This window comes from Bubalus bubalis, chromosome 3, assembly GCF_019923935.1.
Source record: "Bubalus bubalis isolate 160015118507 breed Murrah chromosome 3, NDDB_SH_1, whole genome shotgun sequence".
Classification (NCBI taxonomy): Eukaryota; Metazoa; Chordata; class Mammalia; order Artiodactyla; family Bovidae; genus Bubalus; species Bubalus bubalis.
In genome coordinates this window covers 160,468,113-160,482,375 of record NC_059159.1, presented here as the reverse complement: position 1 = coordinate 160,482,375, position 14,263 = coordinate 160,468,113, and the positions used below count along the sequence as shown (strand labels likewise).

At 41.1% G+C, this 14,263-nt stretch overlaps 1 protein-coding gene across 2 annotated transcripts in view; it reads left to right on the top strand.

The window, feature by feature from the left end:
• The window catches only part of TMEM245 (transmembrane protein 245), a 77,602-nt gene that overhangs the window by 11,285 nt on the left and 52,054 nt on the right, over positions 1-14,263 (top strand). For both annotated transcript variants that reach the window (XM_025282193.3, XM_025282192.3), the window contains exons 4-5: positions 10,474-10,590; positions 12,932-13,156. In XM_025282193.3, coding sequence (XP_025137978.2) covers positions 10,474-10,590; positions 12,932-13,156 — 342 coding nt within the window. The remainder of the gene's footprint in view (positions 1-10,473; positions 10,591-12,931; positions 13,157-14,263) is intronic.

The following is a 14,263-nucleotide window of genomic DNA, read 5'->3' as shown; positions in this document are numbered from 1 at the left end:
GGCCTCATTGCTCTGGCTGCAACTCCCACTACAATGTTGAATATACCATGTTGTTTTAAAGATTATTTTTGAGATACCCTGGTTGCAGGTGACCTTTATCTAGACTAGTCTGTTAAAGATAGTAATCACAGGGCTATTTATGGCAGTTCCGTGTATTTGTGCAGTTACTTTATAGAAGTTTTTAAAATTAAATCACCCTTTATTATTTTATTTGATAGTTGAGTAATGTCTGACAGTTGTAAAACATCTTTTGTTCATAAATATTTGTTTAGAATTTTATAATAACTACCTGAAACAAAGAAATTTTACTTATCTCTGTGACAGTGGAAAATCAGAAAGATTCTATTTTATTTTATATTTTGCTGTCTACATTTTCTTTTTTCAACCTGTCTTCCTGTGGTTATCTGTCAAAGTAAACTTCCTGTTTTGGCAACTGCTATAGAAAGTTTGGTGGTTTCCACCTGTTCGCCTGGTAAGCTTGGTCCCCCTTTTCTCCTTTCCCTAGTAGTGATTCAGATCGCTCTGCTTAACCCCGTGACAGTTTTTTCCTTTTTATTTCTTGTGGCTTTTTTTGTTTTTTTTTTTTTTCAATTGAGGTATATGTGATATATGTCATTGTATTAGTTTAAGGTGTACAGCCATGGTTGCATGTTTATCTATATCACCACATGAATCTAGTTAACATCTGTCACCTTACGTAGTTACAAAAATTGTTTTGTGTGATGAGGACTTTTAAGACCTACTGTCTTAGCAGCTTTCAAATCTACAGTAAGGTAGATTAACTTTAGTTAGTTAAGATTAACAGTAGTCACTGTGCTGTCCATTATATCTCTGTGACTTATGTATTACATAAGTGGAAGTTTGTACCTTTTGACTGCCTTTACTCATTTTTCCCACCCCCCACCTCCAGCCCCGGCAGCCACCAGTCTTCTCTGTGTCTATGAGCTTGCTGTTTGATTTCCGATTCCACATGTAAGTGCGGTCATACAGTATTTGTTTTTCTCTGACTCATTTCACTTAGTATAATGCCCTCAAGGTTCATCCATGTTTTTGCAGGTAACAATATTTCATTCTTTTTTATAGCTGAATAATATTCGTGTGTGTGTGTATCATATTTTCTTTCTTTCTTTTCATTCAGTTCAGTTGCTCAGTCGTGTCCATCTCTTTGCGACCCCATGAACTGCAGCACGCTAGGCCTCCCTGTCCATCACCAACTCCCAGAGTCCACCCAAACCCATGTTCATTGAGTTGGTGATGCCATCTAACCATCTCATCCTCTGTCGTCCCCTTCTCATCTTGCCTTCAATCTTTCCCAGCATCGGGATTTGTTCAAATGAGTAAGCTCTTCATATCAGGTGGCCAAAGTGTTGGAGTTTCAGCTTCAGCATCAGTCCTTCCAATGAACACCCAGGACTGATCTCCTTTAGGATAGACTGGTTGGATCTCCTTGCAGTCCAAGGGACTCTCAAGAGTCTTCTCCAACACCACAGTTCAAAAGCATCGATTCTTCAGCGCTCAGCTTTCTTTATAGTCCAGTTCTCACGTCTGTACTTGACTACTGGAAAAACCATAGCCTTGACTAGACGGACCTTTGTTGGCAAAGTAACGTCTCTGCTTTTTAACATGCTGTCTAGGTTGGTTATAACTTTCCTTCCAAGGAGTAAGCGTCTTTTAATTTCATGGCTGCAGTCACCATCTACAGTGATTTTGGAGCCCAGAAAAATAAAGTCAGCCACTGTTTCCACTGTTTCCCCATCTGTTTGCCATGATTAGTGGGCCCTTACATTGTTTCTGAATCTTGGCTATTCTAAGTAATGCCACAGTGAACATGGGGGGTGCATGTCTTTTCGAGTTAGCATTCTTGTTTTCTTTAGATACATACCCTAAAGTGAAATTGCTGGATCATATGATAGTTCTGTTTTTACTATTTTGAATACAGTTTTGTCCCTTTGACTGCTTTTGTCCAGGGCTAAGTAAGTATTTTATTGCAATTATATGAATAAAGTAGGTCTAACCAAGGGTTTCAGATAGGTTTTCTCTTGTGTAAATTCTAGTCAGCTGGTGATGGCAGCCTAGGGAGCTGTGAGCACAGGGTTTCTAAGACCCAAGTTTTGAGCTTGGGAAAATAGACTATTTGTGTGATTATTATTCTCCCACATAAACCTGGTAGTTGTGCCAGTATGCAAACCAGATTTCTGGTATTTGTATCCTAGCCTGTTACAAGAAAGGAAATCACAGACACAGAAAAATGTTGAGAGCAGATTTGGAAATGTCAGTTTTCCTTGTTTTGCTCACTCATTCCAGCCCAATCAAGAATAGGTTATTCTTGATTTAGAATCCTTTTATGGACTTCACATTGGAGGAGGAAATGCAGCCCCCTCCAGTGTTCTTGCCTGGAGAATCCCAGGGACGGCAGGGCCTGGTGGGCTGCTGTCTGTGGGGTCACACAGAGTCGGACACGACTGAAGTGACTTAGTAGTAGTAGTAGCAGTGTAGATACTCCTCATCATAAAATACATTTGTCTAACTTTTTTTTTTTTAACTTCTGTGTACTTTTCCCCTCTTGCCCCTAGAACCTTGTTTCTTTAGGCATCAGAACTCAGGCCATGCTGGGACAGCCTTTCCCTTTTCTGCAGTCCTTTCCCTCCTGTAGGGGTCACTGTAATATAGTTGGGCGCGGGGATGCCTCTGTGCTGCCGGCGTGTGTGTCTTCCTTCTACTGTCCCGTCGTAGGACTTGCTCTTGTATCTTCGTCACCTGTGTGAGCATTTTTCTCTGTGTCTGCTGAGCTTTGAATCTTGTGCTGCTTTAAAATCTGTGGTTCACTGGATTCACAGAATTAATCCTTTGGATGTCACCAGACTTTAAAGCATGAATTTGTTTAGGGCCCAGATCCAGAAAAACTCTTCTTATGGATCATTTCTGAGTTAGTTTCAGTGGTTCTTTCTGAACCCAGGGGCCCTACTCTATGCTTTTTTTCTTAGACCTTGGGGGTACTGACTTGATATTTCTTGGAACCCCAAGATAACGTAGGGAAAAAATGTTAAGTGTCTATCATATTTTCCGGTGTACTATCTTTTTTTAATCCACAAACAAAACAACCCCCATCCTCAACCTTACAAAATAAGTTATCCACGTTTTTTTGGGTGAAGACTTTTAATAATAGGTTAACTGACTTGCCCATAGTCCCACAGGTGACCCCTCGACTTAAAATTTGAACCCAGTTCATTGGCTCTCACCTACTCCCCGTGTTCTTTCCTTTCACCTCTGACAGGCATCAGCCAACCTGAAACAGTATGGACTGATCACTGAGTGCTTGTCTCTCTCACCCTCAGTTGCAGTTGCCCGTCCCTTCAGTCTTCATGTTGGCCCCGGTGGCTCTCCGCAAGTATAGCACCTGGCTTCTCTGCCTCCTGGGTCTCTGAAGTCCTACCTGGCAGAAGCCTGGGGTCCAGCTTTGGTGTGTTCCCTGGGCCTGGGAGAACAGAGGAGCATGGGCAGTATCGCCTCCTGTGGGTGAGGCCCTGTTAGGCTCCTAAAAGCTGCCATCTCTCTTAATTTTCTTAGTACTCCAGTGTGATTAGTATTATGTTTGTGGGACTTCCCTGGTGGTCCAGTGGTTAAGAATCTGCCTTGTAATGCAGGAGATGTGAGTTCAATCACTGGTCACGGAACTAAGATCCTACATCCTGTGAGGTACCTAAGCCCATGCTCTGCACGTAGAGCCTGTGCACCACAACTAGAGAATCTGTGAGCCCAAAGAAAAGATCCCGCGTGATCCAACAAAGATCCTGTGAGCTGCAACTAAGACCTGACGGAGCCAAATAAGTAAATGAATATATTTTTTTAAAAGTATACTTGTTTTACTGGAGAAGGAAATGGCAACCCACTCCAGTATTCTAGCCTGGAGAATCCCATGGACAGAGGAGCCTGGCGGGCTACAGCCTCTTCATGGGGTCACAAGAGTCAGACATGACTTAGTGACTAAACCACCACCACCACTATACTTGCTTCACAGATGAAGAAAGTTGGCCATTTACTATGAATATGAGAAGTACTTCTTCAGCAGCTAGGCAGACAAGCATAAGATGTATCTTTAATACCTGGACACCCAGGATGAGATGTACAGGCAGGTATACCTGGGCCTGCTCCTCCTGGGATTGCTCATTGTTTATGAGTGACCAGAAATAATCTTGATAAGGAAGCCTTCCTTGTCGCCTTGTTGGGGATAGCATGTGATATGAAGAAGCAAGTGTTGTCCAGTTAAGCCCAAATTGGAAAAAGAAAAAGAGCAAACTAAATTTTCTTACTGTTTATCTGTCCTTCTTCAATTCAGTTACATAGACCTGGGAGATATTCCGAATGGTCCATATCCAAGCCCTTATTACAGTGAAGTGGTACTAGAAGCCATTGAGAAGGAGATGTATTTTCCACACTTGTGATGGAAACAGAAGCCGTCTTCAAGGGGAACTTTATTTATATGCTGGGAAGAGTTTACTTGATATAAAGGGCCTCCTTCCAATAAGCATCTTTGGAGGTATTCCCGGAAACTTCAACTAGCCCTGTGAAAGAGAACAAATTAGATCAAGTTTCTCCTTATTTAGACCAGCTTCCAAACATATTTGCCTCTGTTATTAAAAAAGCAGTTATTCTGCCCATTGTTGATTTAGCCATATCTACAGATATCTGAACATGTGATGTTTTTCTTATATACCAGACCATGAGTTTCTGTCTGCTGGTGCTAGGCTGCTAATGTGGGTGGCCTGCTTATTTAGATTTGTGTGGGTTCCTGCCCTTTGGGCCTCCAGTTAATACTGGCTCAGTCCCTGGGTGGATTGACACTTGAAACCTTGGATGCTCTTTCCTTTCTTTGTTTAGTCCTTGGGTCTCCAGATTATGTTCCCTCCGTCTGTGTGCCTATTTTTAGCTAGGGCTTTTTTCCCAGTACCATGACTGCCTAGATTCTCAGTCCTGGCATTCTTCTGTCTAGTTTATCAATTCTCTGCCCTAACCCCTGGGGTTTTTGAAGTGCAGAAGGATAGTACTAGACAAAAATCATTTAAGTACATATCTATTTGATGAGTAAGAGCAGTTGCCAAATGTTATATCCCTGATTTTCAAATCTGCTGATTTTCTGTGTGTGCTGTTCCTTTTGCTCCTTTGTGAAGTTTCAGGCATTCTGAAACTTTGCTGAGTCCTTTGTGTGTTAACTAAGATGATACTGCATTGTGTTCATTAACTTAGCTAAGATTTATTAAATATTTATTGCATATTTTAGTGTCATCAGCTAGTTGAAGAAAGTTTTTAAGCCATAGTTGTGAGGGGTTAATCTGTTGGTCTTAACTTTTCCTCAAGCTTTTTAGTGCCAATTGTATGTAAGATGTTTTGCACAACTCAGTGTGGAGATCTAAAAATGTCAGGATAAGACTTAGGGAAATGTTTGTAATATCAAGCAGAAAGGGGATGAGAGGTGCAGGCAAATACTACAGGAGTGCTAGTGGCTTTGCTTGTAGTTTATCCTGTTAAAGCCAACAGTTTTGATACAGATGATGGTGACGATAGTGTCATTTATTGAGTCAGTTTCTCTTAAGTCCTGCCTACCAGGCATTGTTCTAAGCATTTTTTAGGTATTGTTTCAGTTAATTCTCACATGAGATAGGAATTTACATAGGCTGCATTTGACACTTGAAGAGACTAAGACACCTAGATCCTAAGTAGCCTGCCTGTTGTCATCTGACAGATAAGGGATAGAGCTGAGGTTTGCACCTGGGCCGTCTTGTTTCCTCACTGTGACCCCAGTCACTGAGCTGTCCGGCCTCTGTGTAGTCAGTGTGAGCTCTTCCGTCCTCGGCTCCCATTTCCTCTTACATCCCCCTGTCTCTTCGCTCTTATCATTGGACCCTGGTCTCGTCCTCATTAGACTTCTTAGAGTTCTCTGAACAGTACACTTTGCTTGTTCTTGCCTTTGTGTCTTTACACTTGGTTTTTTTGTCTTCCAGGAAAACTTTTCTACCTCTGTCCTCTAAGAGACCAGCTTCTTCGTCTCTCCACAAGATAAACTTGTTCTGTCGTCTTTATCTGGCTACCTTATGTAAATGGATTTCAAGGGTGGCGTCTTTTACCATTCTTGTCAGATAGTCCCTTTGGAAACTCTTCCCTGACCTCCCAAGCAGGGGTTTCTCTCCTTGATGCTCCTCAAATATTCTACACTTCCATCTACCTTAGCTCTTAACATGCGGAATCATATCTGATAGTTTAGTGTGGGGCTGAGCGTGAGATTGCGGTTTAGTCTCTCATCCCGGCACGTAGCCTAGTCACCTGTTTGGTGAATGAATGCTTGTTGTTGTTTAGTTGCTGAGTCATGTACAACTCTTTGGGACCCTGTGGACTGTAGCCCGCCAGGCTCCTATGTCCATGGGGTTTCCCAGGCAAGAATACTGGAGTGGGTTACCATTTCCTTCTCCAGGGGATCTTCCCTACCCAGGGCTCAAACCTGCATCTCCTGCATTGGTAGACAGATTCTTTACCACTGAGCCACTTGGGAAGGCGACTGAATGCTTAGTGGGAGTTGAGAAGTATACACCAGTGTACAAATGCCCAAATGGGGTGGGTTTCTTCAGCTAAACTGAAAGCCCGTATTTGAGGAACTGAAGATGAGCTTGTTACTTTGGAGCTAGCTAACCATCAAGGGACTTCTTCTCAGTCTCTCAAAGATGAGTCACCACTTCACCTTTTTTATCTTCATTTTTTTTCATCTTGTGAAGGGTGGGTGTAATGATTGAGGACCTGGGATTAGTCTTCAGTCTCGTGAGAGAGTTCCTCGAGTTGTGACTGGAAGCATTTCTCCCTTTACTGTGCTGTCCCAGGCCATGAGTCGTTAGGTGTTCCCAGCCTTTGCTCTTAAGTGGAGCCCAAGAAATCTCTTGTGGGCACCCAAGAATCTAAGACCTCCTAGTCTGTGGTGTAATCAGTTTGTGTTAAAGATTTCTACTTGACAGTCTAAAAAGCACTTTGGTATATCTAAAATCTCCATCCATTTCCCACATGTGGTCCGTCTGATCGTAATCTGGAATCTTGGGGGATCGTGGTTGAATCCTTAATTATTTCATCACCAAATCTGGTCAGCCTCGACCGTCCCCTGTCCCTTCAGTGCAGCTGCTTTCCCAGCTTCTTCCCTGTTAACCACTGCAGACGTGCTGCCATCCTGCCGTGCCTGTAGTGTTGCAGTGATGCATCTTCCTGTACCTCCTCCTGGTCGTCTCTAATCCGTTCTTGATCAAACAGTAAGAATGATCTTTGTGTATCCCTAAAACTGATTATTTATTTACAGAGTCGGGACATGTGGTCATAAAAGCGCAACATAAGAGATCTTTACAGTGATGAAACTTCTGTGTCTTGTATCCATGCTGACACTCTGATTGTAGTAATGTGCTGCAGTTTTAAAAGATATTACCATGGTAGGGAAGGGGACTGAACAACAGATACACAGGATCACTCTGTATTATTTTGTAAAACTTCATGTGATGTTACAATATCTCAATAGTATTTCAATAAAAAAACAAAAACAAAAAAATTCTTCACTGCTTTCCTACTCCTTTGGGATAAAGACTAAAGTCATTTAGTATGGTTGTCTGTGACTTTCATCATCTGGCTTGCCATCTCTGTGTTCCAGACACACTGACCGTTCACAGAGTCTTTAACATGCCAGCTTCTTCACTTACAGCCTTCTTATTTGCTTCCTTCTGTCTAAAAGATTATACCTTCCTTTGGTTAATTCCTCATCTTGTGTATATCAGCTTCATTTTTACTTCTTAAAGAAAGGCTTTTCCTAGTTTTCCAGACTAAGTCAGATTTCTTCAGTTAGGAACTCATAAAATACCCAGTATTTTTCCTTTGTGGCAGTGATCATAATTTGTATACATTTGTTTATTTGTGTGGTTTTTTGATTCGTATTTATTTCTTTCACCTAACTCCTTTGGGGCGGGGTCTGTATTTTTATTCTCAGCTTTCAATACAGTGAGTAATGGAAACATGTAAGACATGAAAGATGCTGTCTTTCTCAGCCCTTTTTCTCTTATTGGCATCAAAACAGCACTTTAGATACCTATGCCAGGAGAATAGGTCCCAATCCAGATATCTAATTTATGCTTTCTTCCCAGATCATAACTTTGGATTTCTCTTGGTTTGTCTAAAAATAAGCCTCTTTAAGATTACGAAGACATTTACTAGAGGAGGGATAGGATGTGATTGAGCAAGATGAGTGCTCTTGCTCCTGAGGGCTGAATCTACCAAAGAGCCATCTCAGGCACGGCCTGCTTACCTCTGGGAGGTGGCCAGCCTTGGATTTGTTGGGTATGTGAAGTTTATCTGGAGCTGTAATTCACTGACCTGAAAGTCATGGCTCTTTTCATTGGCCTGGCAGAACTTTATGTTGTCACATTGAATATCAGCCTACTGAAAGGTCCCAGCTGTATGAATGTGGGCGTATGTATGATTTGGTGACTAAGAACCCTTGTTCCTGGTTGGACAATGGAATTCATGCCAACTAGTCTAAATAGAAAGAGGTATTGGTTAGTGTAAAGAATTTGTACACACAGAATTTTTGGACCGATCAGGCAGTTGAGCTTGGACCTGACATGTAGAAGCAACACAACTAGGAGAAGTGCTCAGCAACACCCAAGGACCGTTTGAGCAGAAGTGCCACATAGTGTCACTGCTGCTGTTTGCCACAGAGTCAGAGACCAGACGGCAGGACCTCTGGAACGCCTGCTAAGTTCCTGCAGGAAAACCATGTGTCTCCATGACTGTGTGTGACATGAGAGCTTCCAGACCACAGTGAGTCGCTGAGGGCTCCCACGTCTGCACGGGCGGCCTCCCTGGTATCCACTGCATCACAGGTGGAGCAGTGGCTGCAAAGAGGTCCAGGCAGCAGTCTTTAGCTTTCCAGTCTCTAGGGTACAGGAAAGCACACTGGAGCCAGGTGTTGGGTGAGCTAGTCTGTGTTGTCTGCCATAGCAACCTAAAGGCTGATCGTTACAGACAGACCTTATTGACTGTGAATGTTTTTTTGGATCTAGGTTAAACTTGGTTTACTACCTGTTAGATACTTAACATGACAACCTAGATTGTGAAACAGGGTGGTGGTAATCTTTTAGATTTTCAGGTGGTAGATTTTGTCTGTGATGAATTATGGACTTTATAGATATTCAGTTGACCCCTGAATCATGTCAGGGTTAGGGGCAGTGACTCCCCCATGCAGTCAAATATCTGTGAATTTCTATCTCTGCTTCAAAAAGGAATTGATAAATGACTCACCCAAAAGCAGGAAGCTGAAACAGTTTGGGTAGAATCGGAATTCAAATCCTGGTTCCACCTATGATTTCTCATTGAACAAAAGCTTTTCCTGATACTTAAAGATCTGTAAAATGAAAATACAGATATTATAGTTATTGGAAAAAAATCCACACGTATGTGGACCTGCACAGTTCAAACCCATGTAGGTTGAGGATTGACTGTATATGATTTTGTGCAATACCCATACATTTGCATATTCAGTCATGAAATGTTGTTATTGAAAACAAGTATGGGCTATTTTGGACTTCCCATTGGGCTAGTGGTAAAGAACTGCCTGCCAGTGCAGAAGACATAAGAAATGTGGGTTCAATCCCTGGGTCGGGAAGATCCCCTGGAGGAGGGCATGGCAACCCCCTCCAGTATTGTGTGGAGAATCCCATGGATACAGTAGCCTAGTGGGGTACAGTCCATAGGGTCTCAGAGAGTCGGACACGACTGAAGCGACTTAGTATGCACATGGGCTATTCCATACTGTGCTGCTGCTAAGTCGCTTCAGTCGTGTCCGACTCTGTGCGACCCCATAGACGGCAGCCCACCAGGCTCCCCCATCCCTGGGATTCTCCAGGCAAGACACTGGAGTGGGTTGTCATTTCCTTCTCCAATGCATGGAAGTGAAAAGTGAAAGTGAAGTTGCTCATTCGTGTCCGACTCTTAGCAACCCCATGGACTGAAGCCTACCAGGCTCCTCCGTCAGTGGGATTTTCCAGGTGAGAGTACTGTGCTAGGAGCTAGTAATACAAAGGAAACTAAGTCTGTATTCAAGAAGCTCATAGACTTGGTGTGGCAGTGTTTTTCAGCAGAGATGTGTGTTAAAATAAACCTGTGAAGTTAAAGCACAAGTGTGGTGTTTCGTGTTTATATCTACTATCTTCCACATGCACCAGCATCAAGTTCCCAAATGAGAGAGAGAGAGTCCAGAAACTTGCATTTTTAGCAGACTTTACTACTGATTTTTAAGCACTGTCTCTTGATGAAGAACCAATGGTCTAGTGGATCACTAATAACCATTTTGTTTTATTGCTGTTGAAAAACTAAGGACTGTGTTTCAGTTTACAAGTTATTTTCCTTTTTTTTTTAATTGCCTTTAAAAAGCTTTATAACTGCATGCTTGTTTTACAGGAGCAGAGTTACCAGGACAAGTTATCTCCATGGCAGCTTCTACTCTAGCAACCTTGGCCATCTCTATCACAGGGTATGAATCGAGCACTGAGGACCACACCTCTACCCAGCCTGCAGGTGACTGGTGTTGTGAGAATGCCTTCAGAATCATTCTGGAAAGTGGAATATACATAGAACATAAAATTAGGAAAGACATTGGCATCACAAAATGCTGCTTACTGGTCCTTCATTTTTCTCTCTGGTTCCTATTTTTACACTTTTTCCCTTCTGTCTTTGTTCTCATGTATCACTTTTTTCATTCATTTAATTATGTATCTTCTTAGGTTTCTTACCTTGATTCTTCTTTCTTTCCTTTTTTTTTTTAAAGGGCTTTTCTTATTTTTCTTTTGTCATTCTTTCTCACTAGCCTTTCATTTTATTTTCCTTTTCTTAAAGACCCATTTACTTTTGTCTATATTTTCCCCTACTTAAGTCCTTTAATTTGCCATTTTTTATACAACTGTCAGTTCTCCTCCATTGTTCTATTTTGCCCTCTTTGTGTTGCATTTTTTGGTCATTGTTCCTTTTCTCCATCTCTTTCTTTTGATTTTTATTTTCCATCTTCCAATAATTCATTCCTCTGGCATTTTTTGCTTTTCTTCCTAAAGTTTGCTTTGCATGCCTCTTGCTGTTAGTACATTGACTGTTTCCCATAGCACAGAATCCTCTAATTATTTTGGACACAGAGCTCCTGTGGGATCCAGCTAGTAGTTTTATGCCAGCTGTAAAGTCATACCATTCGCACACAGAATTCAGGAGTGTAAAGGCCTTGTCTGTCTGTGCCAAGAGGCCCATTACTGCCAGAGGTTTGAGAGTTAAGGAATTGTTTTCATGAGCTCTCCTGGAAGAACTTACTTTAGAGAAGTCTTGAAAGAAGGGATCAGCTAAGAAGAAGGCATCTTGGGTAGTAGGAAAACTTACTTTTCTTACACATTAAATTATGTTTTCAGAGTAGAGAGGGGATGATGTTTTGGTTATGGACTTACTATTCTTATGAATATCTGCCACATTCAGCAACATGAAGTTTCCAGATTAGGAAGACATTCAGAGAGCAGACAGAAGCGTATTATAATCAGCTTGATGTTTAGCCCCAAACCTCTGGGTAGAATGTTAGTTTTCATGAGATGAGCTGACTTAAACATGGTCCTGGTTACATCAGTAGTAAAAATGTACTCACAGCTAAGACTCATTTAAAAAAAAAAAAAGCACTAAAGAAATCATAATAAAGCACTAACAGGGCTATTGTGGGGTTACTTATGAAAATTATGAAATAACAGGGAAGGCATTCTTAGAATAAAGACTTAATGAGTACCTTCTACATGTCAGGTAATATTTTTTTGCACTAGGAATTCAGTGGAGGGGAGAGCAAGACAGACAAGGTCTTATTTCTCTTGGAGTTGGCATTCAACTGAAGGGAGAAAGTGGGAACGGTTCTGAGTGGAAAAGGATACAACTGTGTAAAACTGTATAAGGAAAATGGGGCAAATAGGGCATTGAAATTAGGGGTGTTCATGTTTTTGTTTTTTTTTTTTAACCTAGACTTTAAGAAATATAGTATACTTTTATTATTAACTTTTTTTAATAGAAGGCAAAATATAGGTTTAAGGATCTTACTCATTTCCATCATTGTGATGTATTCTGAGTAATAGTGAAATATAGCAGTAGTTGTGTTGTTAGAAAGCAGTGCCTTATGAAATAATTCAGTGTGTTATCCTATATTTGAAGATTCACTCACCCCCAGCAACCTGTTATTTTTTAATCTCATTCTAAGAGAAAGATATGCTTCAAAGCCCTGGGTTCTTGTAAGAGCAGCTGGTCCCATTTAGATAAAATGACGCTGAAAAGCCATACTGTTTCAGAAACACATATAAATACATCTACAATAAAGTTAAAAGAGAAGGAATTTTTAGATAAAGAATTCTGTATGTTAATATTTATTGCTTCATATGGTTTGAGTAATTTTCATGGGCTAATTATAATTCTGTTACTTTGTCATGTGTTTTTCTTTAGTTTTTTTTAATCTAAATGGTATATATATATATAAATAGAAATGATAAATAGGTCATAAAAAACTTGAACAGTGTAAAATGTATAAAGTAAAAATAAACCATTTCTCATACTCAACCCTATCTCTTAACAAACTTAATTTCCTTAGATGTAAACACTGTCGGTGTTAATTCTCCACACACTTTTCATTACATTTGCAAGCATACATCATTCTCCACACCTTTTTTTTTATTACATTTGCAAGCATACATCCGGGTCTTATTTTCTTTTTTAACCCAGTGTAATCATGCTATCTTAGTACATCTTGAAGGCTTAAACCAGGCTAGCCTAGCTAATTGCTAATTGCTCTGTATTACTATTTATTAATGTGGACCAATATGTGGGTGATTTTTTTTTGGCTTTCCCTCCTCAGAGACAGAAACCATGGACAGAGGAGAACCCCCTCCAACACTGTCCTCATCTTCTTCACCTACCTCCCCTTCACCGCCCCCGGGCAGACAGAGATCTGAAGTTGGAACGTTTCTTAGGAAGAAGAAAACTAGTGACATCTACTTTGTGTCTCTCCTTTGGGCCATCGTTGGAGTCCAGATCTGGTCAAACCTGTGGATTGTACAGTTGCTGCCCGTGCCTATTGCAGGTAATTGGTTAGTGATGATCTTGTCTTGCCTTTGAAAAATTTTTTTCTTTAATTTGTGGATTCTTTTTTTTCTTATGTTTGAGATAATTTTATTATCTTTTTAAATACAAAGGGGGAGTAGGCTGTGAACATGGTGGCCCCCACAAAGTTTTTACAACCGTAATTACCCTGGACTTATTCTGGAGACCATAGGAACTTTCTTCCTTAGGACCTCTTCAGAGGTTTAAAAATGCTGATGAAGGAATTGTTGACCTGGCGTGTAACCCTGAGCTCATGGTTCAGAAGAGTAAACTGTGAACTGTTAGATTACAAGGCCAGGGCTAAGGACACAGAGCTCCCTGGAGTTAGGGAAATCATAGTGGCTGGGACCAATTATCTAGGGTCCAAACGTCAAGACAACCCTCACAGGTAAGTAGCACTTCCTTCTAGTCCCTCCTCCTTCTTAGTAGGCTTTTAACAGAAGGTTTAACGCCTATTTAAAGGGAAACCACACTACCCCCCTGCAGAGAGGTACCTTCATATTATAGTTTGAGTAGTTCTGCTGAAATCATGTAGTGTACAGCTGTTTGTAACAGCCCTGGTCACTACTGAACCCTGGTGTACAGAGCATCAAGAAGAGAATTAGAAATACAAATGAAAATGTTATCCTGTGGGGGTATAAAATTATGATGTGTATGGAATACCTTCTACTTTTCTGGTCAGTACACATCAAACATCTAAGGAAAAGAACAAAATTTGGCAAGAGCAGCTATAATAGCCAAAGAGACAAGGACTGGTCAGAGGTTAGTATGCTTTATCCTAGACGGTACAGTGTGAGGGGCCAAGATTGTAGTCAGTGAAATCCTCATGATCAAGGTATCTAATGTTTATATGGGCTTTGACTGCCTGACCCCTTCAAGGATTCAGACTTCACAGAGAAGGTGGGAGATAGGTAGGTGGGGATTGTGTGGAAAGTGTCCCAGTTCCATCAGTCTGGAATATTTTGAACTTTCTTCCTTCCCTCCTCCATTAAACAAAAACAAAACCTGTATCTTTATTTTAGCACTCGCTTTCCTGTTTTAGGAAGGTTTTGTGAAACTGAAGCTGTTTGTAATCACTGTCTCTTGT